At 29.8% G+C, this 27,802-nt stretch overlaps 2 protein-coding genes across 2 annotated transcripts; both read right to left on the reverse strand.

The window, feature by feature from the left end:
• Positions 1 to 1,820: 1,820 nt before the first annotated feature.
• On the reverse strand, positions 1,821 to 2,213 carry LOC122269479 (ATP-dependent DNA helicase PIF6-like). Its single transcript, XM_043042803.3, has one exon. The coding sequence runs from the start codon at positions 2,211 to 2,213 to the stop codon at positions 1,821 to 1,823; it is 393 nt and encodes a 130-aa protein (XP_042898737.2).
• A 58-nt stretch (positions 2,214 to 2,271) lies between these two features.
• LOC107440395 (uncharacterized) lies at positions 2,272 to 20,374 on the reverse strand. The gene is made up of 2 exons (XM_087168846.1): positions 20,325 to 20,374; positions 2,272 to 6,262 (listed from the first exon to the last, which is right to left on the reverse strand). Exons 1-2 carry the CDS (start codon positions 20,372 to 20,374, stop codon positions 2,272 to 2,274), a joined length of 4,041 nt encoding a protein of 1,346 aa, XP_087024972.1.
• Between the last annotated feature and the right edge of the window lie 7,428 nt (positions 20,375 to 27,802).

Genomic DNA, 27,802 nt, shown 5'->3' on the forward strand with positions numbered 1-27,802 from the left:
CTATAAAAAGTTCAATATACACTTCTCTTAAAATTGGGTGAAAACTAGAATTAAAAGTAAAATATTAGTTTAAAATCCAGCCTTCCAAAATTGAACTTAAAGTTTTTAATATTAAAGTTGTAAATCCGAGTTAAAAAACAAACTTCTTGTGACCTCCACCGGTGCTGCTTCTGAATCCATCGGAGTAAGTTAATTACACAGACTCGGATAGATAGTATTCAAATACTCGGATAGATCGGATGTACTCAGATAGATTGTATTCGAGGAGCAGCTTGCTTCCGGGATTGGAAAGTACTCTGTACCATAAAAGAACCCGACTCCGTAGCTCTGATCCAACTCCTCTCACTAGTTAACTCATCAATCAGAGATTCCGGGTCTGTCCAACACCTCCTAGAAGTAGAAAGGCCTCAGCACGGATCAATTTAGTAGTCCGATGTGACGAAGTTAACTGCGCAGTAGACGAAAAATCAGAAGAATGTCATTACGTTAGGGGTACTAGGCTGCGCAGTGGTTGAAAATACAAAATATGTCATTACGTTTGGACTACTAAGGGATATTTATGGTAACCCGAGCTGAGGCCTGTTTTTTCTGGGAGGTGTTGGTCTGGCTCCACCACACATCGGCTCTGGCTAAAGCAATCTCCTGTCATCTCTGGCTTAGTTCATCCAGCAGAGGCTCCATCATTCTTCCACCTGTCTCAGCTCCTCCCCACCACCTTTTTTAAACACATGCGGACAACGTGAAAGAATCCTTATCCGATTTCTTTACTCCCACGCGTAGCAGCGCAGCACCAGCAAATGTCACAACAACAAAAAACGTTCTATCAAAAAACAGTCATATTAAATACTTTAAAAAGTGATAAAAACTATAACAAACAGATATTGACAACAAACAACAAATTTCTATTACATTAGACGCTTTAAAGAGGACAATTACAACATGGCACCCCCTTCTGAAAACCATCTAATACACAAAAACTGCGTTACTAAACGGTTAGCATGAACTGTCTTTGTCATAAGCCACCTAATTTCTATTATGAAATCACAGTTTGAGGACTGTATAAAAAAGGAACCTCATCCCTACCAATTAAACCCCAATATATCATAATCTAACTAGTCATCAACAAATTAAACTCCCCAATTTTATTCAATCCTTAAACCATTATTTTATACTATTCGACACTGATGGGTGTTCCGCACAATCATGCAGATGTATTACAACTGTTAAATGATTCTTATTTTTCATCAGGGCTCGAAAAACCGCCCTCTGATAAATTGACATTCCAGATAACTTGACCTTTGTCATTTAAATTATTTCATAAAATAAATAAATTATTTCATAAAAGAATACTAGGTTACTATTAGTAACCTAGCATTTCTTTTATTACTGTACTAGCCGCTTAAGGCGGCCAGCTGTCCGCCACGCTAAAGGTTTTCACAAATAAAGTTTTTTAAAACATAGCAGGAAATTTGAAGATTAGTGGACAATTAAAGTGTTCCTGTCCTGCAACGTTGTCTTCATACCCAGTTCTGCTGCAGATGTGTTATAGCTCTTGAGGATGTTTGAAGATGTAACTTTGCTATGGTAACCTAAGGCCTATGGTAACCTAACCTATAATATAACTATCAGGTGGAGACTTTTTTTTTAAAAAAAAAAGGCCTCAGAAATTGTAAAAGCATACAAAAGTTGCTTTCGAAATCATCATTGGCCAATAGCTGAAAATTACAGCGCAGTTAATAAGATATTTAAGAAACAGCAATAAAATATTCCTATTTCTTCCTAATTTTCCCCTAATAAAATATTAATATTCCTATAACTTCCTATTCTTGTAAAACTTCTTTATAAACAATATTTTTAGTTTTTCCATTTGGTGCGAATAAGTATAAGTTCTTTTCTTCACCAACTCTTGAGCAGCCAACATAAAGCTGTCCATGTGAAAAGCAAGGCTTCTGCAAGTCAAGACCAACGACTTTTAAAGATTGTCCCTGAGATTTATTTATACTCATCGCAAAACTAAGTCGAACAGGAAACTGAAGTCGTTTAAACTGAAATGGATTGTCTGAAGATATGATGGGGATGCGAGGAATAAGCACACTATTTCCTGTTGACTGTCCTGTTATAATCATCGCTTCAATAACATTAGGCATCAATTTTTTCACAATCAATCTTGTTCCATTACACAATGCAGGTGGATCCAAATTTCTTAAAAGCATAATTGGTGCTCCAATTTTCAATTCTAATTTATGTGCAGGCACTCCAGGTGGATCTTGATCACTCCAGGTTGACAACTTGATCTATTTCCATGACAGCGTCCATCGACTTGTAAATTTCCAGAGCACCAGGTAATTTTTTTAAAAGTTTGTTATTTATCACGTTAACAATATCATTTGTTGGAGAAAGGATAGCTCTTTCACATAGCCATTGAGGGTTGCAGTAATTTTCATGAATATTAGGAAAAACCATTTCTTTGAGTTCGTCGGTTGTAGCAACACGATTTCCAATATTTTTCACATCTATAAGCCCTTCTTTATCGCCACTAATATCACCATTTCCAAGTCTTAGAAGATTGTTGGCAAATTCCTGAGCAAAGACTTCTCCTGTTAAATGAACTCGCATATTTGTTTTCAGCCGCAGTCTTTGAACATTTGTCCAAATGTAAGATGACTTTATACATGCATGTATTTCATCTGCCTTTGTCCCACGTTGTATTACGGGAAGTGTTTGTCGAAAATCACCAGATAAAACTAAAGTTACACCTCCCATACACTTGTTGTTTTTTAAAAGGTCTTGCATAGTGATATCCAGGGCTTCTAAAGCAGCTTTATGTGACATAGTGCACTCATCCCAAACTATTAGTTTACATCTTCTAAGAACATCAGCTTTGTGTGAGCTTCTGGAAATATTGCAGGTAGGATGCTCGACGGTTGATAAATTTAAAGGTAATTTAAACACTGAATGAGCTGTTCGTCCACCAGACAAAAGAGTTGCAGCAATACCAGAGGATGCAACAGCAAGTGCAATCTTATTTCTTTGTCTCACTTTTGCTAAAATCAGATTTATGAGATAAGTTTTTCCTGTTCCACCAGGTGCATCCACAAAAAATATTCCACCGACGTCATTAAACACAGCAAATAAGATTTTCTCCAAAGCTTCCTTCTGGTCTTGAACCAGATTTGGCTCATTCGAATCAATGTATGATGTCATTTCATCTGTATTGTAATTTGTTGCCCTCAAAATTTCTCTGTTTAAGTCAATGGTACCTGTTTGTTGTGGCAAAGGAAGTCCATAAGTTTTTAAACCAGAACCACCCAATTCTTTGACCTTGTTTTCAAGAAGAATTAATGCCTGATTGAAGATGGCATCATCATAATTTAAATCCATGTCAGTACTTCTAATCCTGGCCTGGTGCAAAACATCTTCAGCCATATTTTCTCTTTGTAAATTCCACAATTCCAGAGGGTTTGCAATAGAACATGTTTGCAACATAATTGCAAATAAATTACGCAGCATTTCAGGTGATCGAACAACAGCAGCTTCTTCTAGCGTGCTTTTCCAGTGCGAGTCATCTTCAAGAAGTCCTCTTACCTGGCAAGCCTGCTTAAATGTTTCGCATTTTATTTCTCCAAAAGTCTTTAAGTCATTGAAAGATGTAGGTCCGTGCACCTCATGAAGCAGCAGTCGAAGATGAAAACATTCGGAATTGTTAGGATGAATAGTGTAGACGCGACCAAGTGCATCACTTGATTTAATTCCTGGGTCTTCAGATACTGTCTGACCAGATTTCCGCCGAACCCACTTTTTGCTGCTTGCAGACCATGTATAATACTTTGGCAACTGATTATACAACAAAGTGCGAGCAAAATCATCGTTTTGACATAAGCTAAAAAAAGAAGTAAGTGTTATGGCTGGTGGAGCTTGAGCTCTTTCCCGTGCATTTTCTGATGTGAAGTAAACTCGCTGGCCATTCTCTAAGTGTACACTTAAATGAACAACTGTTGGACGCCTTTCATGTATAGGGAAACCCAAAATACGCCACACTGCCTCATTGCTACTGATGTATCGTCCTATTTCATAATGCTGTACTTCATCATGCACACTTTCGTCGTTGGCAATGTTAAATACAGCCATATCAGATCCTTTGTTTACGTATTTGCAAACATATTTTATAGATTTTATCGAATTACAAAATTCCACATTAATATGGGCATTAAAAGTTTTTGACAACAATGGACAAAAAGGAACTACCCATCTATTATCAATAACAATATCAGAACTCCGTACTTTTTTAACTGTCGTATAACCACCATCCTCTGGACTCTGTCGACGATACAGGGGATATCCATCTTCCCCTGTTTGTGTTTCTTTCAAAAAATTTCGAGGATACCTCTTCGTACATTTTCCATCTTTCATGCAAGGAGACTGTTGATTCAGGATCCCACAAGGGCCATGTATCATTTGCGTCTTAATAACATCATGCAAAACTGGATCAATTTTTGGATCTGGTATTTCTGCACTTATTACATTATCTATGCTATGAACATGGATTTTTTCATGCAGCCAAATTAAGATATGAGCATGTGGGAGACCACGTTTTTGCCACTCTATTGTGTACATAAAACATTGAACAGAGCCAAATACTTTTCCTTTGTTGATGAGAATCATAAGAGCTCTTAGTTTAAGATGAAAAACTCTTGCTAGCAAATCATGTCGATCGTGACTTCTCTGCCTAGGCATTAATTCATTGGTAACCTCCTGCCACTGAGGATTACAGGTGAATGTAATAAACAAATCAGGCTTCCCGTAATTTCTAACATATGTCATCGCATCTTGAGTTCGCTCATGCATGTAGCGTGGACCACCAGTAAATGTAGAAGGTAAAATTACCATTTTACCTATATCATGAGCACTCCCGTCTCTGTTTAGGGCATCCTTGAGATGAACATACTCTTCAACACGTAGTTTCTTCTGGTTCAAGCGTACAAACCTCAGTCGCTCAGATTCAATTTTTGCGAACATGTCCACAATAAATTGATTAAAAAGTTCCTTGCATCTCAAAATAATATTGAAATTTGCAGCTCGAAACATAATTCGATAGGCATAAAAATCCATTGCTGAAATTTTCTTAGAAGTCGGGAAGCCAGTAGTTGGGTTTACTTGCCTTAGTTCAAAATGGTAGCCGTCTTCACCTTGCCAGAACATCAAAGGATACTGCAATGCATCATATGCTCGGTGTGTTTCTGCAATTTTTTTAATTTCATTACTTTTTAATTCCAATACTATATCTCTGCTGCTGTATACATCACCTGCAAGAATAACTGCCACCTCCGATGTATTTGGAGCATTAAATCGTCTTTCATGCTGACCGACAGGTGTTTTATCTGCCTGAATTATAACTTTAAATTCAGGAGTCATTTTCTCCATGGCCAACTTAAAACTTCTCACGTAATTATTGTGTTCATGCAACATTTCTTGCAAACTTGAAACTAATGCTTGTTTTACTTTCAAAACATTCCTGCAACGTTGTTCGGATTGCTTTTCCTGATCACCTACAAAGTATAATTGAAGAAAATTTGGCTTATCATTTATTTGTGGTTGTAGGCTTCCTATTCTGTGGTACACTTGTCCCTGAACTTTGAAAGTAGGCATAAAGCCTTGTTCCCGAATTTCACTCCCAGATCCAAATGATGTCATCTGAAAGCATGAATTGTATCTTCTGATGTTACTCTGAAAATGTACTGTTTCAATTGAAGAATCTGTTAACAATGCCAGTAGAGGTTCAGGAGGTGTTTGAAGTTCACATAGCTTAATTTTTCCATTGCTACAACACATACTTGGTGTTTCACCTTTCCATTTTAATGCCTGGCAAGAAATGCATTCTGTTGCCATTCCGCCAATTTCTATCAATGGATCTGATGCATAACATAAAGATGGGTTGTACATAAATGCAGAGTTTTCCTTGTCTTGCCACAAATGCAATCGAGCTTGGGATGTTGAAGCACGATTTTCTTCTAGCCTTCTTCGACGTTCCTGGGATGTTTCTCGGGTCCTTGCATTTCTGGTTGAGACACGATTATTTTCTAATCTTCTTCCGCGTTCTTCAGATGTTTCTCGGGTCCTTGCATTTCTGGTTGAGACACGATCATTTTCTAATCTTCTTCCGCGTTCTTCAGATGTTTCTCGGGTCCTTGCATTTCTGGTTGAGACACGATCATTTTCTAATCTTCCTCCGCGTTCTTCAGATGTTTCTTGAGCCCTAGCACTGCTTGTCGAAATTCGGTCATATTCCATCCTTCTTTGACGTTCCACAGACGTTTCTTGGGCCCTTCTTCTTCTTTGAGAATCTCTTAATGTCTTTTTCTTTGACAAAATACAAAGTTTTTTGGAAGGCGGTTCTGCCATATCAGTAATCGGGTGTTTAAGAAATCAACGAATACTTTAGAACAGCAATTACTATGAAAGCAAATCATGAAACTTCAATATTAAAATCTAAGTGCCTACCTGCAAACTGAAACTTTCTGAAAATAACTAATTACATTTAATAAAAACTGTTAAAATAAAGAATAGAAAAACCAAAGAGATCCAAGGTAAGTGTGATCGTTCCTTCAAAAACAATTAAATTCCTATTTTATATATTATATAGCTACTACGCTTAAGAAAAAAAAACGAAAATGCTAAATACATGAAAAGAACACGAAAACGAATTAATTTTTTATGGTATCAACTTCTATTTCTATATAATTTTTTATGGTATCAATTTATATATCTATATCGCAACAAAAATTATCGTTTTCGCTTAAGAAAAAAAAACAGAGCGTGGAAAGAAGAAGAAAAACTTATTATAACAATTATGAACAGCGACAAATATATCAAAGCGAATCGTTCTATTTACGTATCGAATATGTTGCCACATTTTTGACACAAAAGTTAAACTTTTCTCCACTTTGATAAATGTATGCTAATGCGAACCTTACAATTAAATTATTAATTCCTTTGTGTATTATTGGTTTAAGTTGTCGAAAATTAATATTTCAATTGTAAGGTTCGCATTAGCATACATTTATAAGAGTGGAGAAAAGTATATGCATTTTTTAATAGTTTTTTGAATATGGCTCTTTGAAAACGAATATTACGTCAAGTGCTCAGGTATTATAATTTTGATCTAGTTGCGCTCGTATAATTTTGATCTAGTTGCGCTTGTATAATTTTGATCTAGTTGCGCTTTCTACGTCATTTTGCTAACATCGTTTGGTTTGTTATTTAACATCGTTTGGTTTGTTATTTCTAAGTTAACTTTCAAAAAATTAGCTGGCAACAGCAACGAAAAAGCAGAGATTTTCTTACAAAATGACTGATAACTAAAAAACTAATCCAAATTTTTGAAAAAGAAAAAAAATACTTCTTCATTATGTCAAAACACAATTATGTGCCGAGTTTCGTGCCTTGGCGAGGCTTCTGGGGCGATATATTGTGATTACAGACAGACAGACACACACACAGCCGCGTTTATTATTATGTATAGATAATGCAATCCTAGTAACTACTAATTCATTGTGCAATTTATATAAATGTTTGTAATAAAAAAGAGAAAAATATATTTTTATTTATTTAGAAGCTACTGGTTAGTTTCAAAGGTGGACGGGTACATTGTTGGACAAGCCGTCCTCAGGGACAGGTAAAAATTCTGAGTTTTTTCGAGCCCTGCTTTTCATTATATCAAACAATTAAAATCTCACTACTGGAATTAATCCATCAAATTTAAATTTCGTTTAATTTCAAATACTGGTGAGTATAATTAAGATTTAATAGTATCATAGTAATATCCTCGAAAACCTCTCTCCATATATATATAAACATTTTCTATGGCGTGACAAAATTTGAGGAAAGAATAATTAAATATGAATATTAATTAAAAATAAATATTATCCAGAACGGCATTTTACTTAAATTTTGCACAGATTAGTCTATCATTTGTGTTCAAAACAAAGGAAATAAAATCTGTTCTCTTCAAGAGTTCAAAAGAAAAACTATTCATTGAATAAAAAAAATGCTTAAACAAAAGCTAATTCGACAGCTCAAAAGAACAAGTATTTGCACTGAATAAAAAACACTCTTTAGTAAGAAGTATTCATTATGCATGGAGAAAAAACACTTCAATTGACTGCAAACATTCTAATTGCGTTGAGAGCTATTTTCAAATAAAAACAATGTTTTTTTTCTTCTTTTATTGATTATCATTTCAATAGAAACTTAAAGCACAAAAAACAGGTTAAATACACAATATTATATTACTTGAAGTAGAAGCTTGGGTTTCTTTTAAGTTACTTTATAGCCGTTTTTCAGAAAAATACACTTAAATTTTCTCATTTGATATTTTGCCTCTAGAAAATAATTTTAATTAAGTTTAAATCCATGAGTCTTTTAGGAATTTCTTTAAACTTCTTTAAGAGAAGATTAAAAACACGCACTTTAAGAGCCATAGAGATCAAAAGAAATTTTGAGTCTAAAGTACTGGTTATGTTTCTTTTTTTTTCCTTTAAAAAATTACCATGCACTTTCACTTTGTTTTAAGATGTTTGTTTTATTTTTTTCCTTATAAATATCTAATATCCCAAGGACAAATTGTCTTATCTTTTTTGTGTCTGAAAAAAAGCAAACTTTAGTATTTAAAAACGGAGAATATTTTTTAGACGTGTACCTTGATATCAAAAAACTGTAATTTAAGTTAACTGAACACAAAATTTACACTATTTGGACTAAAAAGTAAAATATTTAGACTATAAATTTAAATATTTATAAGATTTTTAATTAAGATATTTGATGACATAATATTTATTAACATAATATTTAATAAATATAAAATAAAAGAAAATAAAGATTTTGAATATTTTTTTTAAATCAAAGAATCAAAAAAATAAAACAAACACATATAATAATATTTAGAAAAAATTAACGATGAAAATTCAAAGTCTCACCATCAGCTTTCGTGTTCCTATCTTCAAATAAAGCGCTTCCCCGAGGAATTAATCTTGATTCATAATCGTGATGATATTGTTAATTTTAATTTTTCGGATTTTGGCATTAGGAAAGAAGAAAATATATACTTTATTGTTTTGTACGATAAAATAAATTATTTTAATTTTAATATAAATAATCTAATTTCTTGGAATTCTAATGTTTCTAAAATCATGTATTTAAATACCATTTTTAATCAAATGAATGCAATTAAAAGAATACGTTGTAATGTTTATTTATCCAAAAAACAAATAGAAAACTCTTGTAAGATTTGCTAAAAAACAGTGGATTCCCTACTAAAGTAATTAATCTCTTTAGAAAATAATTGAGTTAATTGTGAGTTATTTTTAATAACTTTACTAAAAACTTTTTTGTTAATTTATATTTTGATCATGTGCAAATCCCATCCGGGCAGATCCGTAGCTAAAAATCTATGCAACACGGGCAAATTATATTTCTCTCGCTCTTCTTTCTCTCTCTCTCTCTCTCTCTCTCTCTCTCTCTCTCTCTCTCTCTCTCTCTCTCCCTCTTTAAAAATAAATGTTAATTTTATAAAATAATTAAAATTATATAAGTAATTATCACCCTTATTAATTGTGAAATTTAAATTATCCAGTGTAATATTATGACCTTTTGCCCATCCATTTTCGGGTCAATCTTTAGTAACTAACCAACCAAACGCACTTCAGTGTTTCAGTAAGAACGTGACGTAAAAATCCCTCTATTTACGCTTCTAACTCCATTTGAACTTCAGCTTTCATATTTTGTAATCTGGCAATCTTATTATGAAAATATTGTAAATGATTCTTGAAATATTCCAACAAATGTAAGTTCATTTGAATTCGCTATTCACTTTATATATTGCATTTTGTATTTTGTTCTGTATTTTCTGTTTTATTTTCTGTTTTTTGCTTGATATATTTTTTACTTAATGTGTCCTATTTGCGTTTCCTTTTTTTTAGTGTTTCTCTATTGTATTGATATATTTTGCTTTGGCTATATTGATACAATAAAAGAAAGCACTTCTTTTTACAGATATAATCGTGTCAGCTGATGAAAAGATTATGTCTTTTTTTTATTTTTTCCTCCCTCTTTTTACTATGTACATAAATTTTTTAAAAATATTTTATTTTGATAATTTCTTTCTTTTCATTTATCTTTATAATTTGCCATGTTTTCTCTCTCTCTCTCTCTCTCTCTCTCTCTCTCTATATATATATATATATATATATATATATATATATATATATATATATATATATATATATATATATATATATATATATATATATATATATATATATATATATATATATATATATATATATATATATATATATATATATATATATATATATATATATATATATATATATATATATATATATATATATTTATTTATATAAATAAATTTTACATTTCTTGGAAACCAAATCTCTCACTAGATAGACACATTTAACGCATTTGCATGCTTGTAAAAGCTTTATCAATAAACAGTTAGATAATTCTCGGAACCGCAAGAATTTGGATAATTTGTGGAATTCCTAATTTAACTGGTAAGATTTTGCAAGTCTTACTAACTTCAGATAAATTATATCTCAATCAACATATAAAAGAGGGGTACTAAAACCCATTTTCTGCAAACAACGATTCGTATGATTAAATGATGCTTTAAGCTTTCAACAAAGATAATCCTCTTTAAGTGATCGAGTCTAAAAGGCAATTTGTCTCCCATCTAAGCGTAATCATGACTTTGAAGCAGAGGCTGTAAATTTTCTGCGAAACGACGGAAAACGCACTTTTAACACGCATTAAGTGAGGGGACGGTAATCGGAAAATAATTGTGAATTATCGTTCCGGAGCAACAAAGAGGGTTTTAAGGCCGACAAGAATTACTCTTTATGCATTTCATATGTATATAGATTATTCTTAAGTTCTGGAAGAAACTACATTGTGAAAAAAGTAGTGTTGATGAATAAAACAAAAAAATATACAACAATTTACTTCATTCCTCTAGAATTTTTATTTATTGTCATTTTTTCTCTATCCTTGAAGCGATGAAGAAAACAGTTAAAAATATTTCCAACAGATGGCGATTTCATTAACTGGGAATCAAAGCTGATAAAAAAAAATTATATAGTAGAAAAAAATAATAGTTAACCACATCATATCATAACTCAACCTTAACCTAATCTTAATCTAACTTAACCTTAAAATAGACCTTCAGTTTCGGAGGAAACAAACAGTTAAATTAAACAGTATTGATTAATAAGCGTTTTTTCCAGCATTGATGAAAAAAAGTTGCGTAGTTTAAAAAATAATAGATAAACTTTAACCTATCACTAACATTAACCTAACTTAACCTAAACTTTATATTTTGGAAGAAACTATCAGATGAAAAAAAACAGAGTAGATGTAAAACGTGTTGATAATATAAACGTTTCTTTCAGCGTTTATAAAATAAACGTTTTATTCAGAGTTGATGAGAAAAATATGTTGTTAAAATAAATAGTAGTTTTCCGTATTTTAACCTAACCTAACCTAAACCTAAACTTTAAGTTTGGGAAGAGACTGCAGTCAGAAAGAATATACAACATCGTTTTGTTTTTATTCTTCATGATTTTTTATTATTTGTTATTTTCTTTTTTAAAAGAAATAAATCCTTTTTTTCCATATTCATTGGTTGTTCTATGACAAACATTATGAACAATTCTTTCATTTCTTAGTTGTAAATTTTTAATTTTTAAAATCATGAACTGTAAACGTTTCAAATAGTTTCAGCAGATGAAGATATTACTAACATGGAATCAAAGCTAAAAAAAAAATAGCTTTCTTTTCTTTTTAAATATGTATTTTATGTATGTTAAGAATTTAAAATCCTCTTCTTATTTTTTTTACTGTCAGACATTCGAAATTCCACGTATATTTCAAGATGACCAGTTTGTCGCAGAGGTAATTTATACATTTTAAATATTTATGTTGTTTTTTTCAACTTAATCCAAAATAAAAATAAAAATTCTAAAAACTATTATAATTTAGTCTCTAAATTAGTTCAGGTAATTTGACTATAGATACTAAAAATTATAATTTTACTGCAAGCTTTTGGGTTACTCTATCAAGCTTTTTATACGTTTAATATTTCTCAACCTATTTCACAAAAGAATATGATTGTATTTAGAATTTTCCTTTTTATACTTGTTTTTGATAAAAAGGAGTTAATTATGAAATAAATTAAATACAATCGAATACTGAAACAAGATGAAAATAACTAATAAGATTAGTTTGAATTCCAAATTATTGAAATATTCGCAAGAATGCGAGAATTATCAAGCATTTGATATCATTGTTAATATCATCTACAGATGCTTTGTTTACAACTCCGAATTCAATCCCTTTCCTATTCTAAACATTTAATCTCGTTAAGGTACAAATAATATGATGATAAATTACATATCGTAGAACAATGCATAAAGCTGGCGACAATATTTTAAACATGCGTTTTAATTAAGTTTAGACAATGTAACGCACAATATCTAATTTGAATTTGTTTCTGAAAATCAAGGAGGACGTCGAATAGAATTATATATTAACATGAGCAACAGCTTGCTAAGTATTGTTGGTACCATGGCAACGAAGTTTCCACCCACTTAGGTTCTGGTTAATAAATTTAGCTCTTTACATCAATTTACGGAATCTTAAAAATTTATAATTGATTTATGTAGAACCTAAATACCTTAACCTCTTCTGAAAAGTTATAAACTCGATTTTGTATCATTATAATACTTTTGTTTTGTAAACTTAAAATCAGTTTAAATTGTATTAGATGTGCAGTATATTATAAGTAATGAGATAAATCAAATCTAGTGACGTTTGATACGCGAATGTAAAACTGTTATTAAAGAAGAGAGAAAGTGAATTTAGCTACTGTCTTTGAAATTTATTATTAGTGACAATTGTATTTCGTATCAATGAGCATATATGGTGTGATTCTGCAGATCGCTTAAAAGATTTTTACATTAATATAAACTTATATAAGATTAACATTTTTAAAACAACCTATATGAAATATAGTTATTCATATTTAAGAAAAACATTTTTGAAGAATAGTCCGACAATTATATCAGTAAATTTGTACATATTTAACAATTATAGAAAAAAATATTTTAGCTAGAGCAGAAACGGTTTGGGTAAGTAACTTATAGCCTGTGATTTTTGAAGATTTTTTTCCTTCTTTCTTTCGATTTTAAATTTTAATGTTTTGCTACTGAAAAAACTTATTTGTGGTAAGATTAAGTGTGTTGGACAACTCATTGATATCGTATTTCACAACTTATTGACAGTTTGTACAGTTTTAAGTAATTAATGCATTATATATTGAAAAGCGCTATATTTAATATTTTGATTTATCAAAAGACGTATTTATGGACTGTAAAATTAAAGATAACATTTCTGCAGAGTAATGAATTGAAATGACTAATTTATGTAATGCTAAAATGTCTTAAAAATATCAATTCATACTTCAGTATTTAATAGAGGTTCTTTTGGCTTTGATAACGGAATTTTTATGTATCTACGTATATTGAATACTACTACATAAATTTTACAACACAGTAAAAAATTCCGGATTAACTTGTTAGATTTTGCAGTAAAACCTTGTTTTGCCGGAGCATGTTACGGAACTAAAAAGCTTGATATACCCTAATTTTTACAGTAATAATTGCGTAATATCACTAACTATCACTCTATCACTATATAATCATTATCACCTATCGCAAAAATTACCTTAAACTCTCTGAATTATTCTAATTAAATAAATATTTCTGTGAAAATTACGGTATAATATTTTAGAGAAAAAATGGATTTTACTGTAAAATGGATTTTACAGATGATGCACACTGTATTTCTGCAATGTAGTGAACTGAAAATACCTATTTATGTAATCCTAAAATATGTTAAAAATAACAATTTATACATCATTATTTAAATACTCTCTTCAGAACTTTCAGTTCATTGTTTACTACTTCAATTATTCTATTGATTACTTCTTCAAATATTCAATTGATTACTTCTTCAATTATTCCGCATATTGATTACTACTTCCAAAATTACTGATTCAGTTTCTGTATTCTACCATTATATCCAGTTTCAACGGAGCTACCATTATATCCTGTTTCAACGGAGCTACCATTATAACCTGTTTTACGAAACAAAATATCTGATATACCGTACTTTTTAGAATACTTTTTACTGTAAAATCACTAACTGTCACTCAAATTATCACTAACTGTATAATCAATATCTCTTAAAATAATAATTACCGTAAAATCTCTAAATAACTTTAACTAAATAAGCAATATTGTAAAACTTAAGGTATCACATTTAAGATTTTACAGTCAAATGAATATTACAGAAGCCGTATTTTATACTTCATACTTTTTTTTATTATATCGTTATTATTTGGAATTTAAAAGCATTTTAAACATAGAAATCTCTGGAGACTCAAACAGAATTTTTTTGGGGAAAAGAATTTTTAAAATACCTTAGAATACTATATCTGTAAAATTAAAGTCCTGATATTACACAATATTTTGGAGTCCAAATAATGACGCTTCAATATTTACGCAATTGAGAAGCCCATCTTTGCATCTAAATCCCTTCGAAAACTTCTAAAAGAGAGAATGAATAATTATTTATTAGATGCTTAGTAAACTCCTAACCACCTGACGCAACCTGAAGAATCAGTCGTTTCTTTAAAATTATTGCTATATCACAGTGATGACAATATTTGGAGTGAAACCGGTTTCCAAATCTGCTAAGGACTTCGATAGTCTATAGGACTTCGCTAAAACATTAAAAATAGCAACACCATGAAGTAGGTGTTAGCAATTATATTATTTTATTGTCATGAATAGTTTATTTAAATCAGATGCTAAATTTTCAAAGCAGTTCCAGCATTTTATGAGTTAGTTATACTTTATTGAGTTATTTATATTTTTATGACTTAGTTATATTTCATTTACGATCACGTAAAATTAACATTCAAAGCCCCATTACATTTCGGAGGAAAAAGATTCATATTTACTCTTTAAAGAATTAAATAATACATCGCTCTGGTTTGAAAATAAATATTTAATTCATCACTTAAATTCTTACTTTTAATATTATGCTTTGAAAAAAATCCTTGGTAGAGATTAGTTTTGCTTATTACTTTCTTTAGTTGCAGTATTTATTGTTAAAATGCTATTATTTGGAATTTAGATGCGTTTTAAGCATAGAAATCTCCAGAGACTCACTCAGAATAATGTTTGATAGAGAATTCTAAGTTTTCTCTCAAATTCTACGAAAGCACTTTAGAATACTATTTCTGTAAACTGAAGTCCTGATGATGCGCAATAGTTCGTAGTTGAAATAGTGACACTTCTGTATTTACGCAGTTGAGAAGCTCATCTCTGTTCTGTTTCGATATCCCTTGGGAATCTTCTCAAAGGGAAAATGCATAACTATTGAGTAGAGATACGGTAGAAATACGTCTGCCGTAATTTGAGAACCTAGAGATTTTAAAATTATTTATGTATCAAATAAAAGCAAAGGCAATATTTAAATTGAAATCGGTTTCAAAATTTGCACTGGCTAAGCGTTTCGATAATCGTTTGATTTAGGTAGCATATCATGGAATAATTTACATGATCTGTCAAAACAAAGCAACTTACTTGCGTCTATAATACTCGGTTTTGTTTTCAATATGCTTTTATTTGGATATGAAAATAAAAGTAGTACATTCCTGGTTTAATTTATATGAAATTCAAAACTAATACTTATGCTATTTTGTATTTAAACACTTATGGAGTAAGATTGTTTTATGGAAATATTTAACACACCTTGCCATTTCAGATTATAATTTTTAATGTAATTTAAAACTTCAAGATATTCTTAAGTAGGAAAAAATATATTAAAAAAAATCATTGTTTTATATTAAGATGAAAACGATAAAACTACAAATTATTTGTACTCAATTTGCAATTTATCGATTGCAGTACCTTCTATGAAACAAAATGAAAGAATCTATTAGTATATTTTTTAAGGCATCTAAATCTACTATAAAGAATTAGGTCTGAGGTGAAGTTATTAAACCAAACGAGTCTCACGGACACGGTTGAGGGGTCAACTGCTGGATAATATTTAACTTTTAGAATTTAGAGCAACTTTTTTTAATATTATCCACTGCATGTTTCTTTAGATATATGTTTGTTACGGAACTTTTGGGTCACCATGTATGGGCTCTTACAATACGAATGTATATAATTTTAGTCTGTGTGTATACAGCGACAACCGATGTATATATAGACAATATTATGCCAATTATAAGCGACTAAGCGTTTGCAATGCTTTGTTGCTTTGTTATTCTTCCATCCAGTTGTTTATCCTTTCGAAAATCAGTATCCTTTCTTGTTATTCATTGAGCTAGTAGTTTAGAAATGCATTAAGGTTAAAAAAGGACTCACATTTGTCTTTATTTATAAAAATATATGTATCATGCCTTAATCATCAGAAAAACCGAGAAAGACTTATTTTCAAAGTAAATGTAAGTTTGTTTATTAGTTAAATATTTTTCGGCTAAAATTTTAAGAAATACAACTGAAAAAATATTTTTTTTTCTAAGAATACCTTTTTCCAAGACTTATATAAATGAAAAAAAAATATGTTGTTGCTTTACATTCGTTAGTTGTAACTTGTGCTTTGAATGCTATATCATCTGACGCTTAACAACTTATGTTCGACCTCTGTCAGTCGTAACCTGTGGTTCTAAAGTTAGCATCAGCAAGATATTACATAAAATTTGGATTAGTTTCCTTATTATAAGAGCAATAATAAAGTTTGCTTAGAAATTTAACTCATTGTAATGTATATTTTTTGCAAATCTTAGTTATTTTTAAACTGAGTAAATTAAAATTGATTATAATGTAATATAAATCTGTACTGAAAAAAACTATGTTGATTTAGTTTTATTGAATAAATATAACCTTAATTTAAAATGGTTTGTAAATCAGGGTATTACTCGTTACATTTCTTTAAGTAAATGTAGCATAAAAAGTCTCTAACTAATTTCTTAATTCATAGTTTAAAATATCTATATTGAGGATTTAACAGGAACTAAATCTTTTTTATCTGTGATATTCGCAAAATTATGTTGTTCTCAGTATTATTTCCTTTTCTGTTGAAGAATTTATTTTAGATTAAATGTTTAGAATTTCAGGAAAATGATTATCATAAGAGTTTTCCACTCATACATTCTGACGTCCCCGATGAGGATCATTAGAAATACTTAATTTCTCCCCATTGTCACAAGCTTCGGAATAATGTGGGAATTTAATTTATGCAATTTTTTTCTAGATATCCCAACTACAACAGTCGCAGTCCACGAAGTACGTATATCTCCCCCCACTCTCTAATAAAGTCCAATGCTAAAATTGAATTCATTTTTTTGCTTCTTTAATTTTTTGCTAAAATTTAATTCATTACAATTTCATTCTTTTCCAAACTATATTTGCTTTCTTTGCTTTTTTCATGTGATCAGCTTTTATTTTTTAAAAAAAATATTTCTAAAATTATTTTGATATCAATATCATGACTGATTAAAATGTGTCATGGATGATCCAGATACAACATTATTAATAAAGTTGCACTTTATTTAATTTCTTTCAATTACAAAATGTATTCCTTCAATAAGCATCTTTTCAATTATTTCATTCAAATAATTTGCGTTTTCATAAGCGTCATTTCAATAATTTCATTGAAGTTCTCAGAAAAACAGTACCTGATTATTTCTGAAAATATTTTTCACTTCGAAAGGATTTAGGAACGTACTTCCAATACTTATTATGTAGTCACTTAACGGATAGCAAGTATATAAAGTTCCTCATTTGACCTGTGACGAATTACGCAAACAGTTGAGCAACAATACAGTGAAGTAGAAGAAGTTCCAGACCCCCTAGTTTGATTTTCGGAATTTCGCACTCTGAGTGCTGTGTATTGTACAATTGTCAAGGTAATCTACTGAGTTAAATCATTACGAATTTCTATCATCCGCATGACATTTTTTTCTCTATCTTGAAAATAAAAAATTACCAAAAGCAAGTCATTCGTATCATGTTTTAGTTTATTATTTCGCGTATATTATTTTTCGTTAATTTGGGTTCAACAAGTGAATTTAGTTTGCCCATATTATCTGATTTACACTACTGTACTGTTGTACTTTGATTACTGATGGTGTAAATCAAATAATCAAATGATTATCTGATTTACACCATCATTTAAAGTGTATGATATGATGTACTTGTCCACACTATATCATACACTTTAAATGATATGATGTGGACCAGCATTGCTAATGCGCTAATCGAGTGTAACACATTAATTTTGCCTTATAGACGTACTGTGTCATTTTATGAATTGTATTGCTTATTAGCAAAATTTAAAAATGTTTCGTTTAAGCTCAGGATTTAATAAAACTAATGACCTAAACTTGGGGTAGTAAAAAATGCTATCTGTTAAATAAAGTCATAATTCCCATTACCTTTTCATCTTCAAAAGTCATCTATTTTTATCGAACCATTTTTAACCTTACGGGGTTAATCGTTATACCTTCTTTATTTGTAAAATTTTTGTGTATATTGATTGTTTCCTTAAAAAAAAGAAGAAAAAAATAAATAAATTTAATTTTTCAAGAATACTAAAAACATTGCCTAATCCAAAAAACGAAAAAAATAAAACAGCTTATGTCTCCGTTTAGTAATGTATATAACACAATAAAATTCTTATCTAATCTATGAATGAATGAAATTTGCAAGCAAAACATTGACAAAAGCTTAATGTTTTTCATAATGAAACCAATTTATATGTTCATATTTTTCTTCTATAAATTTTATATTAACTTGTTTGATTTCAAATAGGTGTTTATGCTATTTCAATCATTTCTAAGCCATTTTAACAGCATGAAATAAATTGGTCTTTATGAAAATAGTTAATCTTCTTACTGATTTACAGGTTATTGCTTTTGAAGAAACGATAGTTTTCTATCAATCTGAATGACTTCATACATTTTTTTACAAATTGTATGTTGAATTCTTGTTTTTTTTTTCATGTATAATCCTTTAAAATAGTTTCTCTTTTCAATCTTCAGTCCATAGCCCCTTACAATCTCTCGTGTTGCCAACACTTGAAAATTAATGACACGTCATTCTTTGTTTCGTGAAAAAAGAAATAGCAATTTTTTCCATCTTGTATTTTTACAGATATTTCGTACTTAGAGAAAGGAAATTGAATTTTCAGGCCCTAAAGGGATTTTATTTTATATTTTCACAAGCGAAAAATGATATGAAGCAATTTATAACACACATAAGAGCACGTGACAACGGAAAAAAAATCTGTAATCTAATGTATTATGGTAGGATTCATTCCTGTCTAGCAATTTGAATACCTTACTTTTTGGAATGTTAAGAAAAAAATCTGGATTAAATTATTCCGCACGTAAAACATTTTTATTGGAAACTTGTTTTTTTTTACTTGGCATTGAGAATGAAATATATGTATACAATAGAATAGTTTAAAGAATGCTTTGCTTAAAATATTTAAGCTATTTTAATTTCCTTCATTTAAACTAATCCGTCTTTTTTTCTAAGTTTAAATGAAATCTGAAATTAAATTATTATGATTGCATTTGATTCTTAAGAAGGAAAATCAGTTTTATAAATCATGAATTTAGTTAGATTATTTTCTTCTTAGTATTATATTAGCATTCTAGAGATTACTTTATTTGGAGTAAGAACTAATGATAGATCTTTAAGATAAGATTCCAAGTAGGAATCACTTAAAAAAATTGGATTATTTTCCATTGCATCCCACGGAATATTCTTAGCAGAATTTATGGACTCTTTCGATCAATAATTTATTTCTCCTTTATGGTCAAATTTGAGACAGGATTTCATTTGTACTTATCAAAAGGAAGGTTTAAATAATTTTCCACCATCTCATTCAAAAATTATTTCTTAGCTTAATGCTTCACTCAAGTACAGTGCTTAAAATACTATAACTTTTAACATACGTTTTTAATCAAAATGCTATATCGAATGTCTTTATTGTAAGATTTCATTAAGATATTTTTAAATTTCAATCATTTTTTAAAATGTTGGTCTAACTCAGTGATTTCCAAATCGTTGATCTTCAGCTACTAATAACTATCAGGTATCTTGAGTGAAATAATTATCAGGGATCTTGAGTGAGATAATTATCAGGGACCTTAACCAGAGACTTACCTAGATTCCAACTCTGAATTTAACTCGTTGGTCACAAAAAAGATTTTCATCTTTCTTTTTAAAATTTTATAAGTTTCATGAAAAAATATCTTACTTTATATTTTTCTGTCTTATGCTATGTCGATATACTATGTCGTATGCTATGTATGTCGTACTTCAATGTCTTCTTTCATTTTAAGTTTCTTCAATACCAATTTCGTTTTGCAATATATACGCATGTAGTTTAATTAATATTGGTGAAATATTTACTAGCAATATAAATGTTTGAAAAGTAACTAAATTTAAGAATTTTTTAAAAAAAAGAACCGTAGTTCTTTTGCTTGTTAGCTCATGTTATACAGAGAAAAAAATTCAGGTAAAATGTCTTTATTGTATAGGTCATTTCTGGTAAAACAAAAACCATTATTCAGATAAATAAAACCAAAATATACTGTATTTAAAATATTCATTTACTAATTTATCCATTTATATGATAATGGTAGTTTTTAAAATTATAATTTTTATTACCAAACTTTTAGTAAGAAATATAAAATTTAGAAATGAAATTGACAAAATAAATAGTTTTTATGCCTTTCTCTAAGGTAACATGATAAAATTACCAAATTTTGCCACATTTACGAAATTTTATCATATTCATTATCACATTTATCACAAAACCATCATTTATTGCTAATTTTTTCCAAAATCAATACCAAAGCCCTTCAGTAAAAATTAGCGAGCCATTTGGAGGTCTCATAGAGCCATAAACACTATAAATTTGACCATATTCTGGCAATTTTCTACATATATGTTTTTCAGGGTTGGATTGAGCTCAAAATTACAAGGATTAGTAATTAAAGCTCAAAATTACAGGATTATTATTAATTATATTGGTAAAAAATTGATCGAGCTTTTAGGTGTTCGCATAGAACAATAAACATGCAAAATTTTACTATGTTCCGGTAGTTTTGACCATAATTTTTTCTCTGCGGAAAATTTAGAAACAATGTGGAAGCTCAGAAGTTTCATAAGTTTGATGGATCTCTGCTATAAAATATTATTTAACATACTGCTAAGTAATCTATTTTCAACCAAATACTTAAATTAACTACAATGTAAAAAATTTTAATATTGTTTTAAACAGTCATTAGAATTATGTGTAACTGAAAACTTAATATCTCTTTTGATTTTGGAATTGTTAATATTTTAAATGTCTTTACCACAATATTTATGCTAAAGTTCCTTTGCTGAGTACTTGAATTTATCTACCATGACTAATTGTCTTATCTATACAGCCACTAATAATTTTTGGGATTTATCCAAATAATACTTTTATTGTATAGCAGGTTTTTTCAGTTTTTTTTCTCAATCGCTTAAGATATTATCCACCGTATTTTTCAGGAATTCCTTGATAGCTGAATACCTTAGTTTACTTCAGTAACCAACTATATATTATGTAAATTAACTTTTACTGTTAATTACTTCATGGTTTTCATGGTAATAAATTTTTGACTAAAATAAAAAAAAACTGTTCTTTAAATCAAAACATAAACAAGCAAACACACTATCCACCAGGGAATATCAGAGGAACAAAATATAGATTTAAAGTTGGCAATAATTTTATTATAAAAACTAAGAATGTTTAACTTAACATTATTCGAATTATTTTTCCAATAAATTCCCCACACTAAATCCATTCCTTTTACGATAAAGTCTATAAACTGTCATGAAAATGAATTCCAGAATTCCGGAACCGAAGTGAAAAGGGTCAAAGGAATCCCCGTACTTCTTTTTCTCTCTCCTGAATATCCTTCAATTCATTTTAAATCGGCTATAAATTATCCACCAAATCTATTGATATTAATTTCACAATTCTTTTCTTTGATGTATCTAGTATACTTACTAAAAAATGATCAAATATCTGGAAGATTCTCATATCGTATATTTCTTGCCAATACTTTTATAAAAGATATCAGCATAATATTTAGGAGTTGGGATTCTCTAAAAGTGAAAGCTCTAAAATTAATTTTTAAATCAATATACAGTACACGAAAAAATAAACAGACCACCCTAAATAACTTTTGAACTAATGATCTATTCTTCCCGATCTAGGACTAAATCTTAATGATTTCATTGGGTGTCTTTAAATATGCGATACTTTAAGTAACAAAATACGATACTTTAAGTAACAAAAGCAGATACAAATCGAACTTTCTCAGAATATACTTTTTTTGCGGTTTTGTATTTCTGACCCCCGAAAATAGAGGGTAGTCGCAATCTAGGAAATTTGGTTAAAATAATGCGGTCAGGAGAAAGGTTCAAAGTTTAGACCCTTTAATGTTAATTTATATATTTGCAAATTTCGCTCTTTCACACAAAATTTTTCACAAAATTTTTGAAAAATTTGTCAAATAGTTCCTGCAAAACGGAATTTTTAAAAAGAAATTCAAAATACCTAAAATTTAGATTCAAGATTAAGGTCTCCAAACATAAGACCTTTCTCTAGATCCAACTATTCGGTCTAAATTTCCCAGATTGCGGATAACCTCGATATTTTGTGAGTCAAAAATCTGAATCGGAAGGAAAAAAAAGTATATTTCTTCAGAGAAAGTATGTTTTTTTTGTCTGATTTCCTAACCTAAAATATCGTCTACGGTAATTAGTTAGCATGTTTGAAATCACGCCCCAAACCATTTAATTAGAATCCTAGAACATGAAGATCCGATCATTAGATGAAAAGTTATTGAGGTTGGTTCTTTCTTTTTTTTTCTTATTTTGCGCACTGAGCGAGCAGTTTAAATTTTTTAATACATATTTCTAATCTACATTTTTGAACATTTTATTTGTAATCAGAAAACATTGTGTTCAGTTCGAAAAAAGTTATTAATGTGCATAGCATTTTGAAAAATATTTTAAATTGCTATTTTCATAGCTCTCCACTAATAACTTCAGAAATATATTAGTGGAGTTTAGGTAGAGTAGCTGTATTTTACAAAAAGAACACATGCACTACCATCTGTATAAAAATGGGGGAGTCAGCGCTCCTGTATCGAAACAACCGTTGCGATATAAGGGGAAGAATGAACTAAAATATTGTTGTTGTTTCGTATATCACTTACCAAGCCTACTTCGGGAAACACACGAATAGGAGGAGTTTTGCTTTTTCAGTGGCTCCATCTAGGGTCAAGAATAAGATTTCTACCGTATACGCACTCGTCACAGCCAGTTTTAAAGGAAGAATCTATCCATGCTCCATTCTTCATCCACAGATCGTAATTTGACCTGAAACAGAGAACAATCCATCTCCGATTCAGTACCCCGAGATGCATTGACTTATTACGGGTACTTGGAGGACTTATTGACTCTGACAGATTTACCATGCACCAATCTAAGTGAAATACATAAGGGATTCTTCGGCTCATGGGATTCGAACTATCACGATCTCATCACCATGAGCCCAACTTTCTACCAGCCAGGCTATCCTGAACTGAACTAACAAGTGTAGAGCATCATAGAAATTTCAAACAATTAACTCTCTGTCGATAAAAATGATTTATTAGAAATGTTGATTAATTTAAGTATTTGAGAACCATTGTCAACAAAAATGACATTAAAATTGAAAATTTAGAATCGAATTGACTTGGACACTTTGAATAGAAGGGACAATTAATATAGAAATACTTTAGTAAATAAACAAATAAATAACTGTATAGATGGAGAAAAAAATCTTCCTGGCTGGTTGCAAATGATTTTTTTTTTATGTTTTAAAAATTTAAAGAGTGCCAACTGTCTGTATGGTGATCAGGGGGTGACCTCAAGTCAAAAATGTCCCGAGATCAAATCCCACTTCAGGTATTGGAGAAATTCCTCTCCGTTTCAATCTGTCCTTCTAATGTGTTTGAGGGGAAGTTGATCCATCTATATGGTACCTGCAAAAAGAGATCAACGTTACTGCGGTTAAGTATCAGGATGATACACTGTTGCTAAATGTAATAGGTATTGGAAATTTAAGAAAATAATTAAAAAAATGACAGATCCAAAATTTTGAACCTGGAAAGATTAAAAGACAGCAGCTTCAAAAAAAATTTACCAAAAAACATGAAAAGAACAAACGTAGAGAGAAAAAACATAGAAAACACAAGATACAGCTGTTGTTTATGAATCTAAAAGATTACTGGCCTCCCAGTAATGGTTCGCAAGGGAACAATTCACTAGCTTGTTATCGACAAAATAATATTTAAATTAAGATTCAAGTTGAAAATTAAAATATGACTAGCATTAAAGCAAATGCGGCAAATTACTTAATTGACAAGCTACTCAAATGAGTTATTCAAACTATGCATTGATGATATTGATTACCAGTATAAAGATAAGAGATTTGAAGCCGATGAAATTAGCAGTCTTTGAAGTTAAATATTGCTCCAACTGAAACTGTTTTGTTTTAATTGCTAATTAAGCATCCGAGAAAACTAATTCTTTAATTCCCGTTAATGTGAACCTAAAATATTTATTTAGGTAATCATCCTAATTTCTCCATATGCAAAATCAAAAGGTCGAAAATTGCATTAGTCTAATTGTTTATTTTCCAATTTTCTTAATACATATTTGCCATCGTGATTTGAAAAGACGATTTAAAACTATGTTTCATAAGGTTTGATTAATCATAAGAGATTTAAAATTCCCGTTTTGTTGTAATGTGTTAAAGATCGTAATTTAAGGCAGAATGTAATGAAAAATGACTTGCTGAAAATTTCGAAACGTTTTTAGAAGAATTAAAAGCTAATTGAATTTTAAATTGAAATTTGAAAAGTAAAAATGCACATGAAAAAAATTCAAAAGCAAATATACAGTGTTAAAATATAAAACTGTTAAAACATGGTGCAATTCTAAAAAAAAAAATAAGCGCCTTTTCAAATTTTGGATCCAATTAGTGCATGAAAGGCCGGCTATTTGGTTGCATTATCCCTAAAATCCATTTTTGCCGTAAAATTTTCTACGTAGTTTTTGGAGTAATATTTGTTTTGGAGTAATATATGGTGATTATTATTGTAAAAATCAATAATTATTCAAAACGTATGGTATATCAGAATTTTTGGTTCCGTAATATGTTCCGGTAAAAATGGATTATACGATCGAAAGTACCATCACCTTGAAGCACTGGTACTTATTACCGTAATTTGATCCAGAATTTTTATAAAGTGTATAGCCAACAAAAATATTTGCTTTACAGTTTTCCCTAGTAGCAGAACCATCTAATGACGAATTTTGTAAATAGTTTTTAGCCTTTGGAAGAATAAATGACTAATTCTTTAGCAGATCGCATCAAATCGTTCATTTCTACCTTCTTCCCTTAGGTTTTTCATTTACTTTTTTTTATAATCGAGCATTTCTGCGACTCTAGATACATCTAACTGTTTTGAAAATAAATTATCAATAATAATAATTATTACATTTTGCGCTACGCATGGAAGATTATTTCTTTAAAATTATATTTGTACACAGATCAGTAAGGAAAGAAAAACGATAAAATACACCCACCTCACATAATTTCTGAAAACGGAATTTTCAGGTTCATCTATTGAAGATTATATTTCAAATGATATAAAGCATGAAAATTTAACTAATTATTGTTCTCTAAGCAATTTAAAGAGAAAATGCTTTAACTAGAAGTGGCTTGTTCTTTTTTAATTTATTTAATTAGAATATAATATTAAGATACTAGTTCTACAATGTAATATTCCTAATTCTATTTCCCCAAAGAACCAGAGTATAAAGAATAAAATTTCCTCGCTAACTGCTGCATGTTTACAGTTCCGTAAACATACAAAGTCTAAGAATAAAAGAAATAAGTCCTTCTTTGTGTAACTTGAAAAATATTTTGTTGTAGACAGGTTGAAAACTAAAAAAGAGTAGACTGTTTGTATCAAAATTTAAAGTCATTTAACAAAAGCTTTTTTTTAGTAGCTAAATAGGAATGTATTTTGCAATAATTACATATTAATTTTAAGAACCACTGCGCAATAACCTAAAGTATATTACTGATAAGTACTAATAAAGTACTACTGATACTAATAAAGTATATACTGACAAATTTGTTATAATAAAATAAATCATTATGTAGATCTTGTTATAACAAAATAATCTTTATGTGATAATCAATATGCATAGAAAACATGCAAAATTACAGACCAGTGAAAAAAAGGAAAAAGAAAAATAATAAAAATAAAAATAATAATAATCCAGAAAAAAATCCGAAAAAAAGGAAGAAAAAAATACAAATCCGGAAAATAAAAGATATAAACTATTCATCAGCTCACACGATTATATCCGCAAAAAAGAGTGCTTACTAATATTGTATCAATATCCCCAAGGCAAAATATATAAATACAATAATGTGAGGAGCACTCAAAAAATTTACAGCGAATAAAATAGAACACATTAGGTAAAAATATCACGTAAACGCAGAAAATAAAATATAAAGAATAACCAGAATTAAACATAAAACAATATCTATAAAGCGAGTTGCAAATTCAAATGAACTTACATGAACTGAAAATTTTTCAAGAATAACTTAAAGTATTTTCGTAACAAGATTGCCAGATTACAAAATGTGAAAAACAGAAGAGCAAATTGAGGTAAAAGCGTAAATAGAGGTGTTTCGTTTTATAGAGCATTCTTACTGCATTACAGAAGTGCTTTAAATTTGTTAATTACCAAGGATCTGCCCGAGAATGAATGTGCGCAAGGTAATAATATGCTTTATAATTTTAAGAAGTTGAAGGAGTAGATTTTTATGCTGTCATTTTCCTGGCTTCTTGAAATCATTAATAACAAAAACTACATAGATTTATCTGAGTTATTTTACGAAATACTGTTGTTTTCTGCGGAATATAAACGTCTTCGGTCAAAATATTAAATTAAATTAAAGTTATATGCTATAAAATGGCGAATTTGTCATTATCCTGGCAGTCACTTTCCTGGCTATTAACCTAATACCAAGTTTATGTTTGATTGTAATATGCTTGGATATAATCAAAGCTATTTATTTATTTAATGATTGATTATCATACGCAATTTTATTCTGTACATATCAGCAACAAAAATTTTTTTGTTTCTTTCTACAGTGGATAAAAAGAATTAATTTAAGCAATTTATGGTCCATCGAACATAAAGACTTAAGTTGAGTTACTTACTATTAACTTAAAATGACTGTTTTATAAACTTCTAAGGTAATATGTCATTTTCCTGGAATTCCAGATTTGGTGAATTTCTATTTTATTTCTTTTCTCGAGCAAATGGCAATAAACTACACTGCTGTCTATATGATATTAACAAGTGTGACTAAAGAAGTACACAAAAAAAATGTTAGATTATTTTGAAGATTTTGAATTTGAAGAAATTTTTGGGTCCGCATTGTCATGTTTCGTGAGTATCACCCATATATAGTTTGTCAGAAATAAGAACTCCTCCAGGCATCCGTCTGGACTTGTGGCGGTGAC

Source organism: Parasteatoda tepidariorum, chromosome 7 (genome assembly GCF_982258835.1).
Source record: "Parasteatoda tepidariorum strain Cologne lab strain chromosome 7, Ptep-v5.0, whole genome shotgun sequence".
Lineage (NCBI taxonomy): Eukaryota > Metazoa > Arthropoda > Arachnida > Araneae > Theridiidae > Parasteatoda > Parasteatoda tepidariorum.